Raw genomic sequence first — 14,960 nt, 5'->3', positions numbered from 1 at the left:
CTGATATCAAGAAATCCTACCAATGGCTTGAGAGAGCTGGTCTGAAGGACAGCACAGAGGCACTTACCAGAGCAATAGAGGTCCAGATCTACCACACCAGACAAGACCCAAGGTGTAGGCTGCGCAAAGGGGCCCCTGAGACAACCCAGCACATAACTGCAGGGTGTAAGATGCTGCAGGGAAAGCAAACATGGAGTGACATAACGAAGAGGCGGGCATAGTGTACAGAAACATCTGTGCAGAGTACAGACTGGAAACCCCAAGATCAAGGTGGGAAACACCTCCAAAGGTAGTGGAGAAGGACCGAGCCAAGAGCCTGTCCTACCTGGTACATTGATTAATAATTACACTTAAAATGTGTCCCACCATTAACAGCATTTACAGTTTTGTACTTTGTGAAGTGACAGAAACCTGAGTTAAAATGGTTTATCTCAGATTCTACTGTGAACAGAGAGCATCACATTTACAGGTCAAATCGAGTGGGACAAGTGCTGTGGAAGAAACATTCAAATCCAAACTGATGCACTTCTGGTGTTGAGCTACACACAGAGACATTATGAACATTAACACAGCTGCCCTGGGGCACGATGATCACTCAGGTTCACACAGTCAGAGGAGCGAATGAAGAGCTGGAGTTGAACCTCCTCCAGCAGGTTTCAAGACTAAACGCTGCATGACTGTTTTCTATTGCCGTAAAAACAAGACGACATTTTTAAAGTAACTCATAAATACATCATTCTGAACTCGTCCAACCGAGATTTCTATTTTTAACTCGACTTCCTTTTTTTTTTTTTTTTTAATTTTATTTTTAATTTAAAAAAAAAGACACTTTGCAGTGAGAGGTGCGGTTTGGAGAGGCTGCAGCTCCCTCTGCTGGACGATCTGATTGAGTTTAAAACAGCAGTTGTTATGTATAAGGCCCATAACCACAGGCTTCCACACTGTCCAGGAGCTGTTCAGACCTGGAGAGAGGCGCTATAATCTGTTTATTATTATTAATCAATCAATTCAGTATTCAAAAAAACGTACAAATTAAAAATTCTAGAAAAAATATAGAGTATATAGAGTATAACTGTTACTATGACAACTGAACTGAACATTAATGAACATAGTATAAACTTTGTCTATCACATAATATAAATTATGTAAAGAAAACAAAATAGTAAAAATAATATGTTGATCATTAAAAATAACACCTATGATCATGATAAGGACTACTAATGATTATATATATACACCTATACCCAGAGGTAACCGTATGAATATAAAAGCAAATGTATTTCTTCTGTATTGTATAATTATTTTAAATTGTTTTCTCTTGTGTATATTGTTATTTATAGATGGAATTATTAAGGCATAAATAAGCTTAGCTTCAGCCAATGCCTTTCAGTCACAATTGGACAGATTCTGTGTACGTGACTGACATTGTTTTGTTTGTTTTTCTGTGTGTGTCTGAATAAACTAAATATAAATCATATACAGTCAATGGATCACTTTGAGGTTTTATTTTTTATATATTTTAAATTTAATTTAAAGAGGAAATGAACCATTTCCATTTGATGCTCCTTATGAAGAAACGAGAGCACATTCTGAATTTAATTTTTCTTTTACTCTGGGTCATACCTGGATGACTGAGGCATTACACACAGAAATTTCAGGAGACTTCATCATGAAGCTCAATGAGAGAAGACCAAGGTTTTGCAGCACTGTCAACAAAGCAAAGGGTGGAGACTTTGAGCATTTAAACATAAAATATTGTTATTTAATATTTTTGTTCCTTTGCTTCATAATTCCACACATCTTGCTTCATATATTTGATGTCTTTCATATGCATCTGAAAAGTAGACCGTAGTAAAGAAAGAAAAAAAAAAAAAAACAAAACCTATGAGAGGATGTGTCCAAACTTCTGACTGGACGTGTACTTGACATTTTGATAACCTGTAAAGGGGGAAAGTATCAGTCGTTGAACCTGATAATATTGACTTTATTAACTGCCCTCTGTACTAAAGATGACTGACCCGTAGAACGCTGTGATGTCACCTGAAACCCAGCAGCCCCGAGTCTGTGAAACATGCACCACTAAAGCAGTCAGCAGATTCCACACATGGACCAGAGCTCACGTGTGTTTAGAATCATGGGAGTCAAAACGCTCACTCTGTACAACTATTTTAAACTGAGCTGAGACGGGTCAGAAGTCTACAGTGGAGTTTACCGTGCAACTGTCAGATTACAGACGTGTTGACCTGGTTTATGGTCAATATCTCTAATCACTGGGCCCATCCACATGAAACAAAAACTGACAAAGTTCAGCGTCTTCTGTCAGTGTAAATAAACAAAAGTCAAAATTTATTTCACAATATCTTCAAAAAGTGGTGCAATTTTCCAACACCAAAGAAATTGTTGTCAGTTGAAAGGACTTTAAGCCATAAGATTAACATGACAAGTTAAAAAAAAAAAAACATTGCCGTTGTTGTGTCCGTGAGCAACACACTAAAGCACTTTGAGAGGCTTAAAAAGGTGGAAAACCGCTATATTTGGGCATTTCTTTCAAAACCAGTGAATCTCTGCATTACAAAAAGGACCATGCCTTCCCTCTGACATTATGACATCAAAAAAAAAAAAAAGCTAAAAATAACGCAATAAAGCCACAGTAAAAGTTCACTTAAGTTTATTTGTAACGCTGAAATCTAAGAAAAAAAAACAAATGAAATGCCACAGTGACGAGACCAGAGGAAGAACATAAATAAAAACAAAAAAGTATTTACACATCATCAGGACACGGCTCTGAGTAAAGAGGCTAAAACAGCATTACAGTCCACTTAAATACAACTAAGGCTAGTGAGAAAGCGCTTACACACGTTTCAGGTCCGAGTGTGCGATGCTACGGCTCCGCTCAGTAGTCAAAAGGAATCCAGACGCGTCGCCGAAACCTCCAAAAAGGAAACCAAATTTAAAGATGCACTGCTGGACTTTTCTGGTATGGGTTTCGCCACCTGATTGTCGCTGTGGAGATATTACTATGCCTGGAATGTCCACATTAAAAAAGGTCCTGTACATGATTTTTCCCCATAGCAAAACGCGTCTTGCCCCAGTACAGATGTATTTTCTGAGCGGTTCTTGGGGTAAAAAAAATAAATAAACGCGGTGTGACGCCTGTCTGCATTTAATTATAAAGCGGTTTACTGTCCGATAAGTGCGTAGCTAGAGATTTTCGTGCGTTGTTAGCAATTTCGTGACAGCAAAACTCCGATCTGGTCTCAAAGCTGTGAAAAGCACTTATAAATTCTGAGCATCGTAACTGTTCACCATGATGAGTTTATAATAAGTACAATAAGTGAGGAATAACTTTGGAGAACTGCAAACTGTTTAAAATGACCTTTTCATATTTTTACCATCTTAAAAACAAAACACACAGTATACCACCTTCACAAGCATAGGGCACCACCAAGCCAAGTCACAGGTCATATCTGTGGAGAGGCGACCCCGCTCCCCAAAGAAACTGAACCTGTAATTTAATATATACAAAATAGATGGATATGTTTCATGCCATACTGTAGAACATTCCAGGCAAAGCGAGAATTTCCATGGCGACAAACGGGTGCTGGACACTCCCGTGAGAAAAGTTTCACGTTGCACCTTTAAAGCGATCATGGCACCTTCACTTAGAGGCTGCATGCTCAGACCAGATCATGAAGAAACATGTGATATATCAAAGAGGTTGTGGGGAAACTAAACTTAAGGGTCAAACAAAAGTGCTCGTCTTGCTCAGGGGCGGACTGAGCAGGCGGGGCTTCGGTTCAGCGCGCTCTCTTTTTTCAAATGTGACTTTTCTTCGCTCTCGTTTGCTCTCCGTTCCATCGCTATATTCCTTCGTCTACTCGTTCTTCTTCTCCTTCTGTTTGAGCAGCTTGTTGATCTCCCTCTTGGCCATGCCCAGGTACTTTGAGATGACGCCATGTTGGTTCAGACCAGGCAGCAGCAGCAGGAAGCTCACTACGGGAAAAAAACAAAACAAGAAATTTATACAAGACTTTTCTGGATTCAGACGAGATATAGGAGGGACTGGCTGCTCAGGAGCTTGTCTCACTTCCAAACACTTTTCCTTTCCTTTATTTGTAAAGAACTGCAGGTCTACGGCACTCTAGTGGTTTGGGTTCATGATTGATTGAAGTTTATGATGACATCTTTATAGCTCAGTGAGCTCCAAACCTGCATTACCTGACATGAGGAAACACGTCTTGTGTCATTTCTGCCTTTACATTCCCCCGGGCGTTTCCTACAGTCCTCATGGCTAAAGCGTTTCTTTCCTTTAGCCGTGAGGTCATGGCTCTCCTTAGTGGGACAGGTCTGGGCTCACACAGTCATGACTCTGCTCCAGGTGAAGTGAGTCAGACTGAGCAGGTTTTCACAGTGACAAAGGAACTCTGTGTCCTCAACACAACTGAACCACCGGAGGAAATCACCATTATGTAAGAGTTAAACAACTAGTCTGTGTTTTCTGCTGTTCTGAGAGTTAAGACTGAATCAAAGTGCAGTGCAGTCGTATACAACAGTGAGTGTTCAACTGTTGAATGACACGCGAGTTACGCAAAATGAACACAGAAACATTGCAATGAGTTTATATGTTCATTCTTGTAATTGATCGACTGTCGCTCTGACAAAAGTACCAGGCTTGATCCAGTTGGCCCGACCATTTCCTCTGTAAAGCAGGATCTGAGGTTTTTGCAGTTGTGCTAAAAATCAGTAAATCCAGACGGATAAGGCAGTGACAGGGAGCTACGGGAGTCACTGACAACAGCTGAAACACTTTACAAAAGAGAACTTCACTGGAGAAGTCTTCTGTGTTTACAAAAAGACATCTCTGTAAATGCTAATGCATTTTATTAGTACATTTAATTTAGTTATGTTACATTTAATGTTCTGTCAGGACGACCCAATTATTTATAGGTGATGATTAAATAAGTACCAACTGCAATAAATATTAGGCTCTGAAATTAACATTAGCCCCAACTCACAAAGACGTCCCTTTGTAAACACACAAGTGTCCTCTGGTGAAATGTTTCATTTTATTTGTGTTTGTTTAACATGTTGTCAGCTCCCCGTCCTGTTTTGTAGAGTTGCGCCAAAATCACTTGGACATTACTGTCCTGACTGGAACTAGCTGGGTACTGTTAAAACACTCTGCAGAAAGAAGTGAGTGATAACCACAGGAAACCATTAAAAACATGAAAAACAGAACCAGTTCATTTTAAAGATCAGATAAAAATCAGGTGCTGCATCTTTAACATAAGTGAAATTAAAACATCCACAATATTATTGCTTTATGAGTGCAAGTTCCATTACCCGAAGGCACACAAAACAGAGGGAACGGCAAACACCACATTTTCAACCTCAAACTTGAACGATAGTTTCACTTTAAATGTAAATGTATGCATTTTTGGATATATGGGCTGTAGGGCAGACGACAGACTGAGCCAAAGGGAAACTATAAGGTGTCCTTAATACTTTTTAGACTGTACTCACCTCTCAGGCAACTGTCACATACACCTGTACTACACACCTCTCGGATAAACGTTCTATACACCTGTACTCACCGATCAGGTAAGTGAGGAACAGGTTGTGGACTTGCTGTCCGACCCAGGCCATGACCAGAAGAGACGTGATGACAGAGGCAAAGTACTGAGGAGAGAGAGGGTCGAGTTACACCAGCTGCACTGAGGACACTTACATAAGAAATACACAGGCACAGTCACGTTTCAGAACTGGACTGACCCAGTGGGACATTCTGGATTAAATAAAAAGGTCAATTAAATAGAAATAAACCACTGAAGTGTTTTAAGTAGTAAGTGCATGAATTAACCTTTTATTTCTAGAGTTTAAAAAGTCCTATATTACATAACATGGATTCTTCTGAGCTTTAAGCCATTTTATGTTTTTACCTCCTCAAAAACACACCTGGACTGTTGTGTTTTGTTTCATACACACATGTTTGAGTAACACTTTATGATTAGTCTGCATCTCCATGAGGTGGAACACAGCATTTTGAGCTTTGATGTCATGTAGCGGTAGTTAAACTAAAGGTAAAAGGGTAGCTGTTAAGTTAAATAGTGAAGGTGTATGGATTTTATTACCACATGACATCACAAGGTGGAACAGAGTGTTTTCTGTTTGAGAGAAGAACTCAGCCTAAATATGCAGAAGTTGTGTTTTGTTTCATTCACCCATGTTTAACACACAATTCCAGGTCTGTTTGTGATGAGGAAACGACATTGTAACAGATCGGAAAGTGGTGTAATCTGGGCCTTTTACCTTAATGCAGCACAATGTAAACTGAAAGTATTTTTTCTGTTGTTTTTCTGGCTGTGCAGAGCTGAACTAGCTGGTTATGAGGGCTTTATGTTTTAAGTTCATATTTTCACCTCTTCCAGAAGAATTGACAACAAGACTGAAATCTGAACTGATGAACTATTACAAGAATCACATTTCTCAACATGTTTGTACAGATCTAAATTACAGGGTTAGACGTTTTTAATGCAGAATAAGACTGGAGATTGTCGTTTGTGAAAGGGACAACGGATGGAAATTAGCCTTTGGCTGTAATCCGGTGTGTTTACATTCATGTTGTATTAAAGTCTGTTGATTAGCACATGCATTGTCAAATAAAAGAACCAAGGGACCGTTCAAATTACCATTTCAATATGATTACGATTAAGCCTGCAGATCTGCTCGTTACCAAACATTCAGGGGAGATAAGACACTCAGTCTTTAATTAAATCAGACCATTATGCAAAATTTTCAAAGCGTATATATATATATATATATATATATATATATATATATATATATATATATACACATACACACACACACACACACGTTTTACACACTGGGCAATTATGCAGGGACTGCTTGTTTTCATATGGTTAAAGTTTTTAATGTTTCATTCTTATCATATGCTAATATTTAAGAACTTGTAAACAGTCTTAAACTACATTTGTACAGATCTCCAACTGTAACTGCACAATAATCTGCTTTGCAAATATGAAAGTCAGGAGTAAACTTGTTTCATAATATTCCTCAATTTTGCAATTTTTTAAAACCTTATATCGTATTAATTGCAGAGATGATATTTAGGGCGCTGTAAGAAAAGCTCAATTGTTAAAGTTTGCATGGAGACTTACTTTGCCACAGTGGCATTAAAAATGATCTCTCTCCATGTAAAGTTAGAATGTTTTTAGTTCAAGACGTTAAGTAACAAACACATGCAACTGAATAAACGCAAAAGAAAAAAAGTTTAACGTCTGAGTAATCCCTCAGTCGCCCAGTTCTGATCCATAGTAAAAGCCACAGGGAGCGAAGATGTTTCACTGAACTGAAGAAGCAGCTTGGATGAGCCACAAAACGTCTTATCTAGGTTTTATTGACAGATTTAACTTTGGCTTTTATTAAGTTTAATGCCATATTGTGGAATCCCAGGCAACGCAAAAACATCTCCATGGAGACGAGCAGGAAACAGCTCCTCCACCAGAGAAGTTATTTAAGATTAAAAGTATGCTACTAGAAGAAAAGTACTTATTTGAGTAATATTTTATTGAAGTAACAGTACTCAAGTAAAAGTTGGGGGCAAGTTTCCTTGTCCCACTGTATCTGTGTCTAAAGTGACTTGAGCTTTATGTTGACAATATGAAATGATTTGAACATTTGTGTTTCTTGCCCCTTCAGAGATGATTTAGTTTGGCTCATTTTTGTCTGTTTGAAAATACCACATTTGGTTCATTAATGTTTTGTATTTCACTAAATCCATAAATATCAACATGGAACGTGAAAGTGCAGCGTAATCTCACATTTAGCCCATTTTGTTTTCATGCTCTGCAATTTTTTAAGTTGAGTCATTAAAAAAAAAGGTTGTGAAACTAAAGCCAATCTGTCTGAAGCGCGTGAGCTCATGTGATGTGTTCAAGTTATGTGGAAAAATCCAGCTTTAACCCAGTTTATGGTGTTAAATGGAGCAGCTGAGAATAGACTGAGCTCTGTTCTGTGCTCCATATTCCAGTTTGGACACAGCTGATCTCAGATATTTTTGTAGTATTAGTAAATGCATTTAAATGTTCATGGCAAGGAACGCTGTCAAAAGGGCCGTTCAGAACTAATCAAGGCTCAATCCCTAAGGCTGCAGTTATTTGGATAAAGAAAATGCAATGCACCTAGTCTAGAGCTCTACAAACATGTTCTTAAAAAACGTGGGATTCTTGTGTTAGTTTAGCAGTTCAGATTTCAGTTCTTCTCTCAAATGTGAATTCCCCTGGAGTTGTTACTGTGCACTCTGAGCAGAATCCTACTTTTTAAACAAATATTGGAAATCTCATTGTAATCCTCGTCAGATAAATGACGCACAGAGAGAATCGCTTTGTGCATTTGTGGAGGGAACGATGTCTGCCTTTCTAACTTGAATTTAACTAAAGTTTGATTTTTGTTCCTCTATTTCTATCAGTCTGGTGTGAGCTGGGCTATTCTCGTGGTCGGAATTGCAAACAGGAGCGAGGCAGTTGGAGGTACCGCCCCATCCAGCCCGCACCGCTGGTTTGGCAGGGGGCAGGCGCTTGGCAACAGGTTTGATTGATAGTGCTGCTAACGCTAGCAGGAGCAACCTCAAGGAAAGAAGGCAGCTGATTTGTCTCTTATTAAATGTTCATATCTTGATTTACAGTCACAATAGCGAAATAAGAACACCAGGATCATGTAGAGCAGGTTAATACAAACATTTAAGACAAAAAATGATGAGCCTGACAGCAGCAGTTACACAGAGCCCACAGTTTTTCAATGTAAAGTGAATTGGAGCCAGAGTCAATGGAGCCCATGATCACTTCCTATTTGGAACGCAGTGGCTAGGATGTTAGCCATGTCCATTTATATCTACAGTCTATGGTCTGGTGTGAGCCGGGTTAAGATCAGATACAGTGTGTCATGTACCACTTTGGGCTTCTCCTCCTTGAGCGCACACAGCCTCTTGCCCCAGCCCACCACACGACGCTGAGTCTTCACCAGGTTTCCACAGATCTCATGGAAACGCTGCTGCTGCTCTGTGGTCCTGTGAGAAGCACAAAAGTGAGTGACAGGTGGAACTGACCAATCACAGCACAGTGTGGACTCAACATGGCGACTAAAGGTCTGTGCTCCCCAGTGAGGGCAATAGCACGAGGTCTGAGATACAAAGGGACTAACCTCTGAGAAGGAAAGATAAAATATACAGCACGTGTTGTGTTGGTGAATCATGATCATTGTGGTTTCTACAAAGATTCTGGAAAATTCCTCTTTGAACAATGTTGATTGACTTTAATTGGTTATTTTCACAGAATCAGACAGATTGTACAAAAGCAAATATAACACAAACACACTCACCATACGAACACAAACACACACACTCTCATATTTGACCCTGGAGCAACCACTGTTTTAAAGCTTTTGAGAATGCTGCCAGTGTTGAGAGCTCCTTGTGCATGAGCAGCAGTGTGTTCCACATTTGACCTGCTCCATAAGCAAAAGCACTTTTCCTAAACGGCACAGCACAGTCCTCTCTAGAACCTGCTCTAAACGGCACAGCAAATAATTCTGAACCTGCTAGTTCTGAATTATTCACTCGAACCATTGCAACCCTAAAAGTTACATTAGGCTAAAGCTAATGTAAAGTTTTGCAAAAATTATTAATTCATGTCAGTAACTGCTTAGTAGTATAAAAATGATGATTCTTCCACAATAATCCAAATTCACCATACACGTATAGGCTTGTTACGATTAGAAAATTTGAAGTGCGATATAGAGATGAAGTAAATATAGACGATAAAATTGAGTTATTCACAAAACATTGTTAAAATTGACAATATTGTTAAAATTATGAGATGCAATAAACACATAAAATAATGCAACACTTAATTTGTGTCTAAGATTTGAGCAATAGTTAAATAAAGGCTTGAATAAATTACTCCATTAGTACAGAATTTAAAGCAAGAAAGCTAGAAAGAAAGAACCTCCAAAAATGACTGTTCCATCTGTCATGTACTAAACGATAGGTTGATGTAGTGATCATCATGACAGGTCTAAACATGCAGCAAAAGAGATGTGTGCAAAAAATGAGCAGCAAAGACATTTTTGTCAAATCTTATCAAGTCTATAAAACCAAAACTATTCTCTCATTAGTGAATCATACCACTTGTTGGATCCAAAGACACGAGGAGCAAGCGTGGGCACCAGGTAATCGGCGAGACACAACAGCATCACGGAGCAGGACAGTCCCGTGAGCACAGAGGGGTCCAGGTAGTAGATCAGGCTGAACACACACAGGTCAATGGGTCAGTGGAGTCCATGGCATTATAAACAGCAATTCAAAACCCAACTTTGGAGAGTTAACATGGGAGGCCTGGTTGTGAAGACTGCAGACGATCCTGATCTAAAATTCCTTCATAAACAGTTGGCTTTAAAAGTGCATCGTCAAACAAAGACATGTGGGTGTGTAAATGGAGTCAATGGGTGTGTGCATTTACAGAGAAGGTGTGAGCAGTGTGAGCATAAAAGGTTCTGATTAACCTCATTAGATGGATTACCGTATCTCATTATTGTACCATACACCATCAGGACTCAGACTAATCCAGGTCCAAAATGTGTCCAAACACAAACTGACTGCAGCAGGTGGAAACTAGGTCTAAGGTCTAGAGATCAACCAGTATGACCGAGCTCATCTAGGTACAGATAATTTTTTTTATAATTTTACTTACACAATTTAGGCTGTGCCTTTAGAAATAATGAAGTATTCCATAGTTAATTTAGCCCCAGTTGAATTAGATCATCACCAGAAATAAAAAGTCCTACTAAAAGAGCCTAATAATTAGTTATAATAGTGTAGAATAATGTTAAACTCCTCCACAGAGCAGCAGCTTCAGACACAGACACATAAGGTGATGTTTATCTCACTGATTCTAAAGGCAGTGTGTTTTCACCAGATGATTCATATTTGAGGCCTGTAAAAACAGGAGAAGCCTGAAGCACATGGCTACTTTACATATGTAAACAAGTTAGCATTAGGCTCTGCTCCTCTGCTGGATTTGTGTAAAGATTTATTTTCACTCATAAGACTCCGTAAAGACGTCAACACAGAGATAAAACAAATACCACTTCTGTCATCAATAATGTTTTAGCAGTTTTAGCTGCTCTGGGCGTTCTCTGCACGCTGATGTTGCTAACACTGTAGCTGACTGTAGTCGCTGTATCGGCCTAATTTAGTCACAATCCAATCCAAGCAGACTCTCTAACGTGGCTTAAAACTCAAAAGAATCAATTTTGTGTAATATATGACCTGCTCTTATCTGGGTCCAACACACTTTTAAAAAGTTCCTGTGTGTGTGCGCGTTTTGTGTGTGCGATAGACTCACAGGAAAAGCAGAGAGGTGACGGCCAATAAAGCTCCAGGGAACCAGGGCTTCTCCCAGCGCAGCACACGGTCTCCAGCCAGGATCACCTCTCCCCAGGCCTGCAACTGCTCCTCCAGCTGCGCCGTCTCCTGCGCCTGTACACAGAGCACTTACCTCAGAAACAGCAGAGAGACCACCACCAAAGACCAAGCCACACAGAACCAGAGTCCCCTGATGTAAATGATTCAGAACAGGTTAATCCTCCAGTTAGGGAGGTACTGGAGATCACAGGATCATTGTCAGGACTATAGACTGTATAATATTGTAGAGTCTGACTCAGAACTGCATTTTATGATCCATTTGAAGACCTAATATTTTGCTGTGTTGACGTTTTTGCTTGAATTCAGAATATATTTTTTGAACAATATTTCTCTATATCCCCAAACTGAAAATATAATTTATTTCCTTTAAAACACAAACAGTATGACGTAAAAAAAAAATAATAATAATAATAAATATCCAAATGCATTTTTTCACAGAACAGCTTAGTATAAAATACCAGTTTAATATCAGATGTTTTGGGCCAGTAAATTGTCTGATCACACCCGTTTATCGACCAAAATGGGATATTGAGCAGATATCTTGGAATGACACCTGATCCACCAAATGTTCAATGTCAGCACCAATATCAAATGCCAGTGTAAAGGTATATACCCCCCTCCCCCTCCCTCATTATTCATGTCATTTTGACCTGTGTACATGCCCATGTACCAGCCTGTACAAAACTCCGTGTGGACTGCCCCATGCTCCCTCTCTTTCCTACCTGACCAACTCTTTTCTCTATTTGCTCTTTCTTCTGCAAGAGATTAAGCTACGCCAATACAATTGTTTTACTCAAAACCTCTTATTCTGTTCTCACCCAAATATTTCCAAACACCAGTAGTGCATCAGTGCATCCCTAGTTGCGCATTGTTTACTCTGGTCAAACACTATTGCTCAAAGTTTAAACATTTACACTCCACAAATAAAATTTAATTCAAACAAAAAAATATTTCTGCCATCGTAACATCTATGGGAAACACTACTGAAATGGGCTACTGTGTGTGACATCTATTCTAAGATCAGCTGTTGAAAAGTACACTTTTAGAGGGTTCATTACCTACTTGTGTTTATGAAGATGGTGGAACTTCGCCTAGAATGTTCCACAGTAGGACATTAACCTTATTTCTCAATTCTTGAATCGACTACAAGCGTTTTTACTGCCCTGAAAAGCTTATAACTTGGCCTCGAGTCGCCTGTTTGCCTCCAGTTTACAAAATACCTTAAAATACCATACTGTGGAACGTTCCGGGCAAAGCAATAACATCTCCATGGAGACAAGCGAGCTAAAGGTTACACAGTGCAGCTTTTGTCAAGTCTTATTTTTACGATTGGACATAACAAATGGCTTGTCAAAAGGAGCATCCGGGGACTGTGCAAAACATGCGGGACAATGCGATGTGATTCAGCGGATTTCAGGTTAAAATGACAGCGTGTTATTAGCTACAGGCCACACTCGTAACGCTGTTTTAAGCTAACGTGCTAATGTTAAACTAGCCATCACCTGTCAGGATGGAGACAAGCTTTAAGAGACGAGAGATTACAGCCAAATCTTATCGTTTACTCGCACCTACTGATACTTTAACCGTGTCTGAACAAACTGGTTTGAGATAGAAACGATTATAGTCGAAATATGTCCCCTGGATTACTCACGCCCACAGCACCGGAGCACTTTAACGACCTTTTCTGACAGTTTTTTCTGATCGATACTCACCAGGACGTTCGCGCTCTTGTTGTCGGCTTCAGTCATGGTGTTTCTGTCTCACACGGGTCGGTTTTTAAGGCCCGAGTTGTTTGTTCTTGTCGGAAAATACGTGAAAAGTCCCCGGAGCTGCGATGGCCTCCGCTGCTGCTACTGCTGCTGCTGCCTCGGCGTCACTAACGGTTGAGCTCGGGGCGGATGTTTTTATCCCCAAAATCTGCGCAAAGCATCACGGGAAATGTAGTAACTCTGCAACTTTAACGTTTCAAAGGATTATTTACAAATCTGTGAGGACAACCAAATCGTACTATTAAACAATCTTTGTATTTCATTTTCTAATAACTTAAAAATTTTGCTAGGTAGGTCATATGATGTTTTAGGCTTAATCTAATTTAATTTTAAGATGTTTTGACTGAATTTGTTGAAAAATGTGTTCTAATTTATTTCTAAAATGTACTAGTTAATAGTTTTGTAGCCTCATATTATTCTTGTACTTGCAGTGTTGTGTTTTAATATTTTACTCATTTTTGTATCCTAACTTCATTCAGAATATTTCTAATATTGTCGTTAAATGATTATATCTAAGTCTATTTTTATTAGATATTTATGTCTTGATTAGATATTTCTTAATTTGTGCATATTTATATAATAAGTGTTTTGTACTTTGTTTAAAGACTGAAATTTTTTAAATAAATAATAAATAAAGGTTATCATAATTAAATTGTTTTAAAAAGTCTCAATAATCTTGTTTCAAAGTGAGTGATTCTTCAGAAGAAAAAACATAATTATTGCAACAAATCTAACTGAAATTTAAAATAAGAGCGCAGTTATGACCCTTTGACACGTGAACGCACCGCACTGTGCGTAACTGCGTCACCACGTTGACGCTGGAGGCCAAAAGCAGCACGGAGCAAACTGTAAACTCAATGAATACAAGATTCAACTTCACGAAGTTTTTCTGTCTAAAGAAACTGTATCTGGTTTAATCACCACCGTGAATCAGCACCGGGATCTTCTGTCAAACCGACCCCGTGACCTGTGCAAGGTACAGTACAAATACAAGAAATTACTTTGCACAAACAGTGCAACAGTACTCATGAGTGTAAAAAAAAAATGAATATACTGTATATAAAATATATATTGCACACGAGTGTAAAAAAAAAAAGCGCAGTTCTAGATCAAAATTTCTTATTCCTTTTCTCATAGCCTTTCCGGAAAAAAAAAAAAAATTCTCATATATATGAGAATAAACTCAAAATCAAAGTAGAAAAACTTGAGAGACAAAACAACCTTCTCCTTCACCCGGGTTTTTATACCGTCTTTTCGAAGCAGGTAATGACTATTATCTTATTATGGGTATGTGAAATATTTAAAATCAATTTCAAACGTTTTCAGTGAGGTGGCCTTTTGGCTAGTGGCCCTGATAAGTCTAGATGAGAGTGAGTCTCAGTAAACCTGCCCGCTGCCCGTGTTCTCCCTGTAGTAAACACCAGGCCGTGCGCAGCACATGAGAGGTGTGCTCTGCGCGCACCTGGCTCAGGGACAGACTGCGGGGCAGATCCGCTGTTTCCTCGTGCAGACGACCGTCAGTCATCACCAACAGCACTGATCATACCCGGTGGTCGCTCCGTCCTTGCTTAGACATCACTATATCCGCAAATGATCCATCTCTGTCCCCGCGCACAACCAAGACTAAACCGAGCAGCTCCATGCGCCATGACGCACAACAAAAAATAGTGAATGTTGTTAAATATCCA

At 39.2% G+C, this 14,960-nt stretch overlaps 2 protein-coding genes across 2 annotated transcripts in view; both read right to left on the bottom strand.

Moving 5' to 3' along the window:
• srsf2b (serine and arginine rich splicing factor 2b) overlaps nucleotides 1-14,960 on the bottom strand; it is a 92,064-nt gene that overhangs the window by 7,432 nt on the left and 69,672 nt on the right. The window lies entirely within an intron of this gene.
• Nucleotides 2,652-13,381, bottom strand: arl6ip1 (ADP-ribosylation factor-like 6 interacting protein 1). The gene is made up of 6 exons (XM_033971731.2): nucleotides 13,216-13,381; nucleotides 11,424-11,557; nucleotides 10,205-10,324; nucleotides 8,971-9,088; nucleotides 5,595-5,679; nucleotides 2,652-3,993 (listed from the first exon to the last, which is right to left on the bottom strand). The coding sequence occupies exons 1-6, from the start codon at nucleotides 13,249-13,251 to the stop codon at nucleotides 3,875-3,877; spliced, it is 612 nt and encodes a 203-aa protein (XP_033827622.1). The 5' UTR covers nucleotides 13,252-13,381; the 3' UTR covers nucleotides 2,652-3,874.

This window comes from Periophthalmus magnuspinnatus, chromosome 8 (assembly GCF_009829125.3).
Source record: "Periophthalmus magnuspinnatus isolate fPerMag1 chromosome 8, fPerMag1.2.pri, whole genome shotgun sequence".
In the NCBI taxonomy this organism is placed as follows: domain Eukaryota; kingdom Metazoa; phylum Chordata; class Actinopteri; order Gobiiformes; family Gobiidae; genus Periophthalmus; species Periophthalmus magnuspinnatus.
Note: the sequence above shows the minus strand (reverse complement) of the source record. Positions and strands in the feature narration are given on the sequence as shown.

Coding starts and splice junctions, on each gene's coding strand:
- arl6ip1 (XM_033971731.2), bottom strand. CDS start 13,251: ATGACTGAAGCCGACAACAAGAGCGCGAACGTCCTG. Junction 10,325..11,423: donor GTCACCTCTCTGCTTTTCCT/GTGAGTCTATCG, acceptor GTGTGTGTTCAG/CCTGATCTACTACCTGGACC. Junction 9,089..10,204: donor GTCTTTGGATCCAACAAGTG/GTATGATTCACT, acceptor TGCTTCTCACAG/GACCACAGAGCAGCAGCAGC.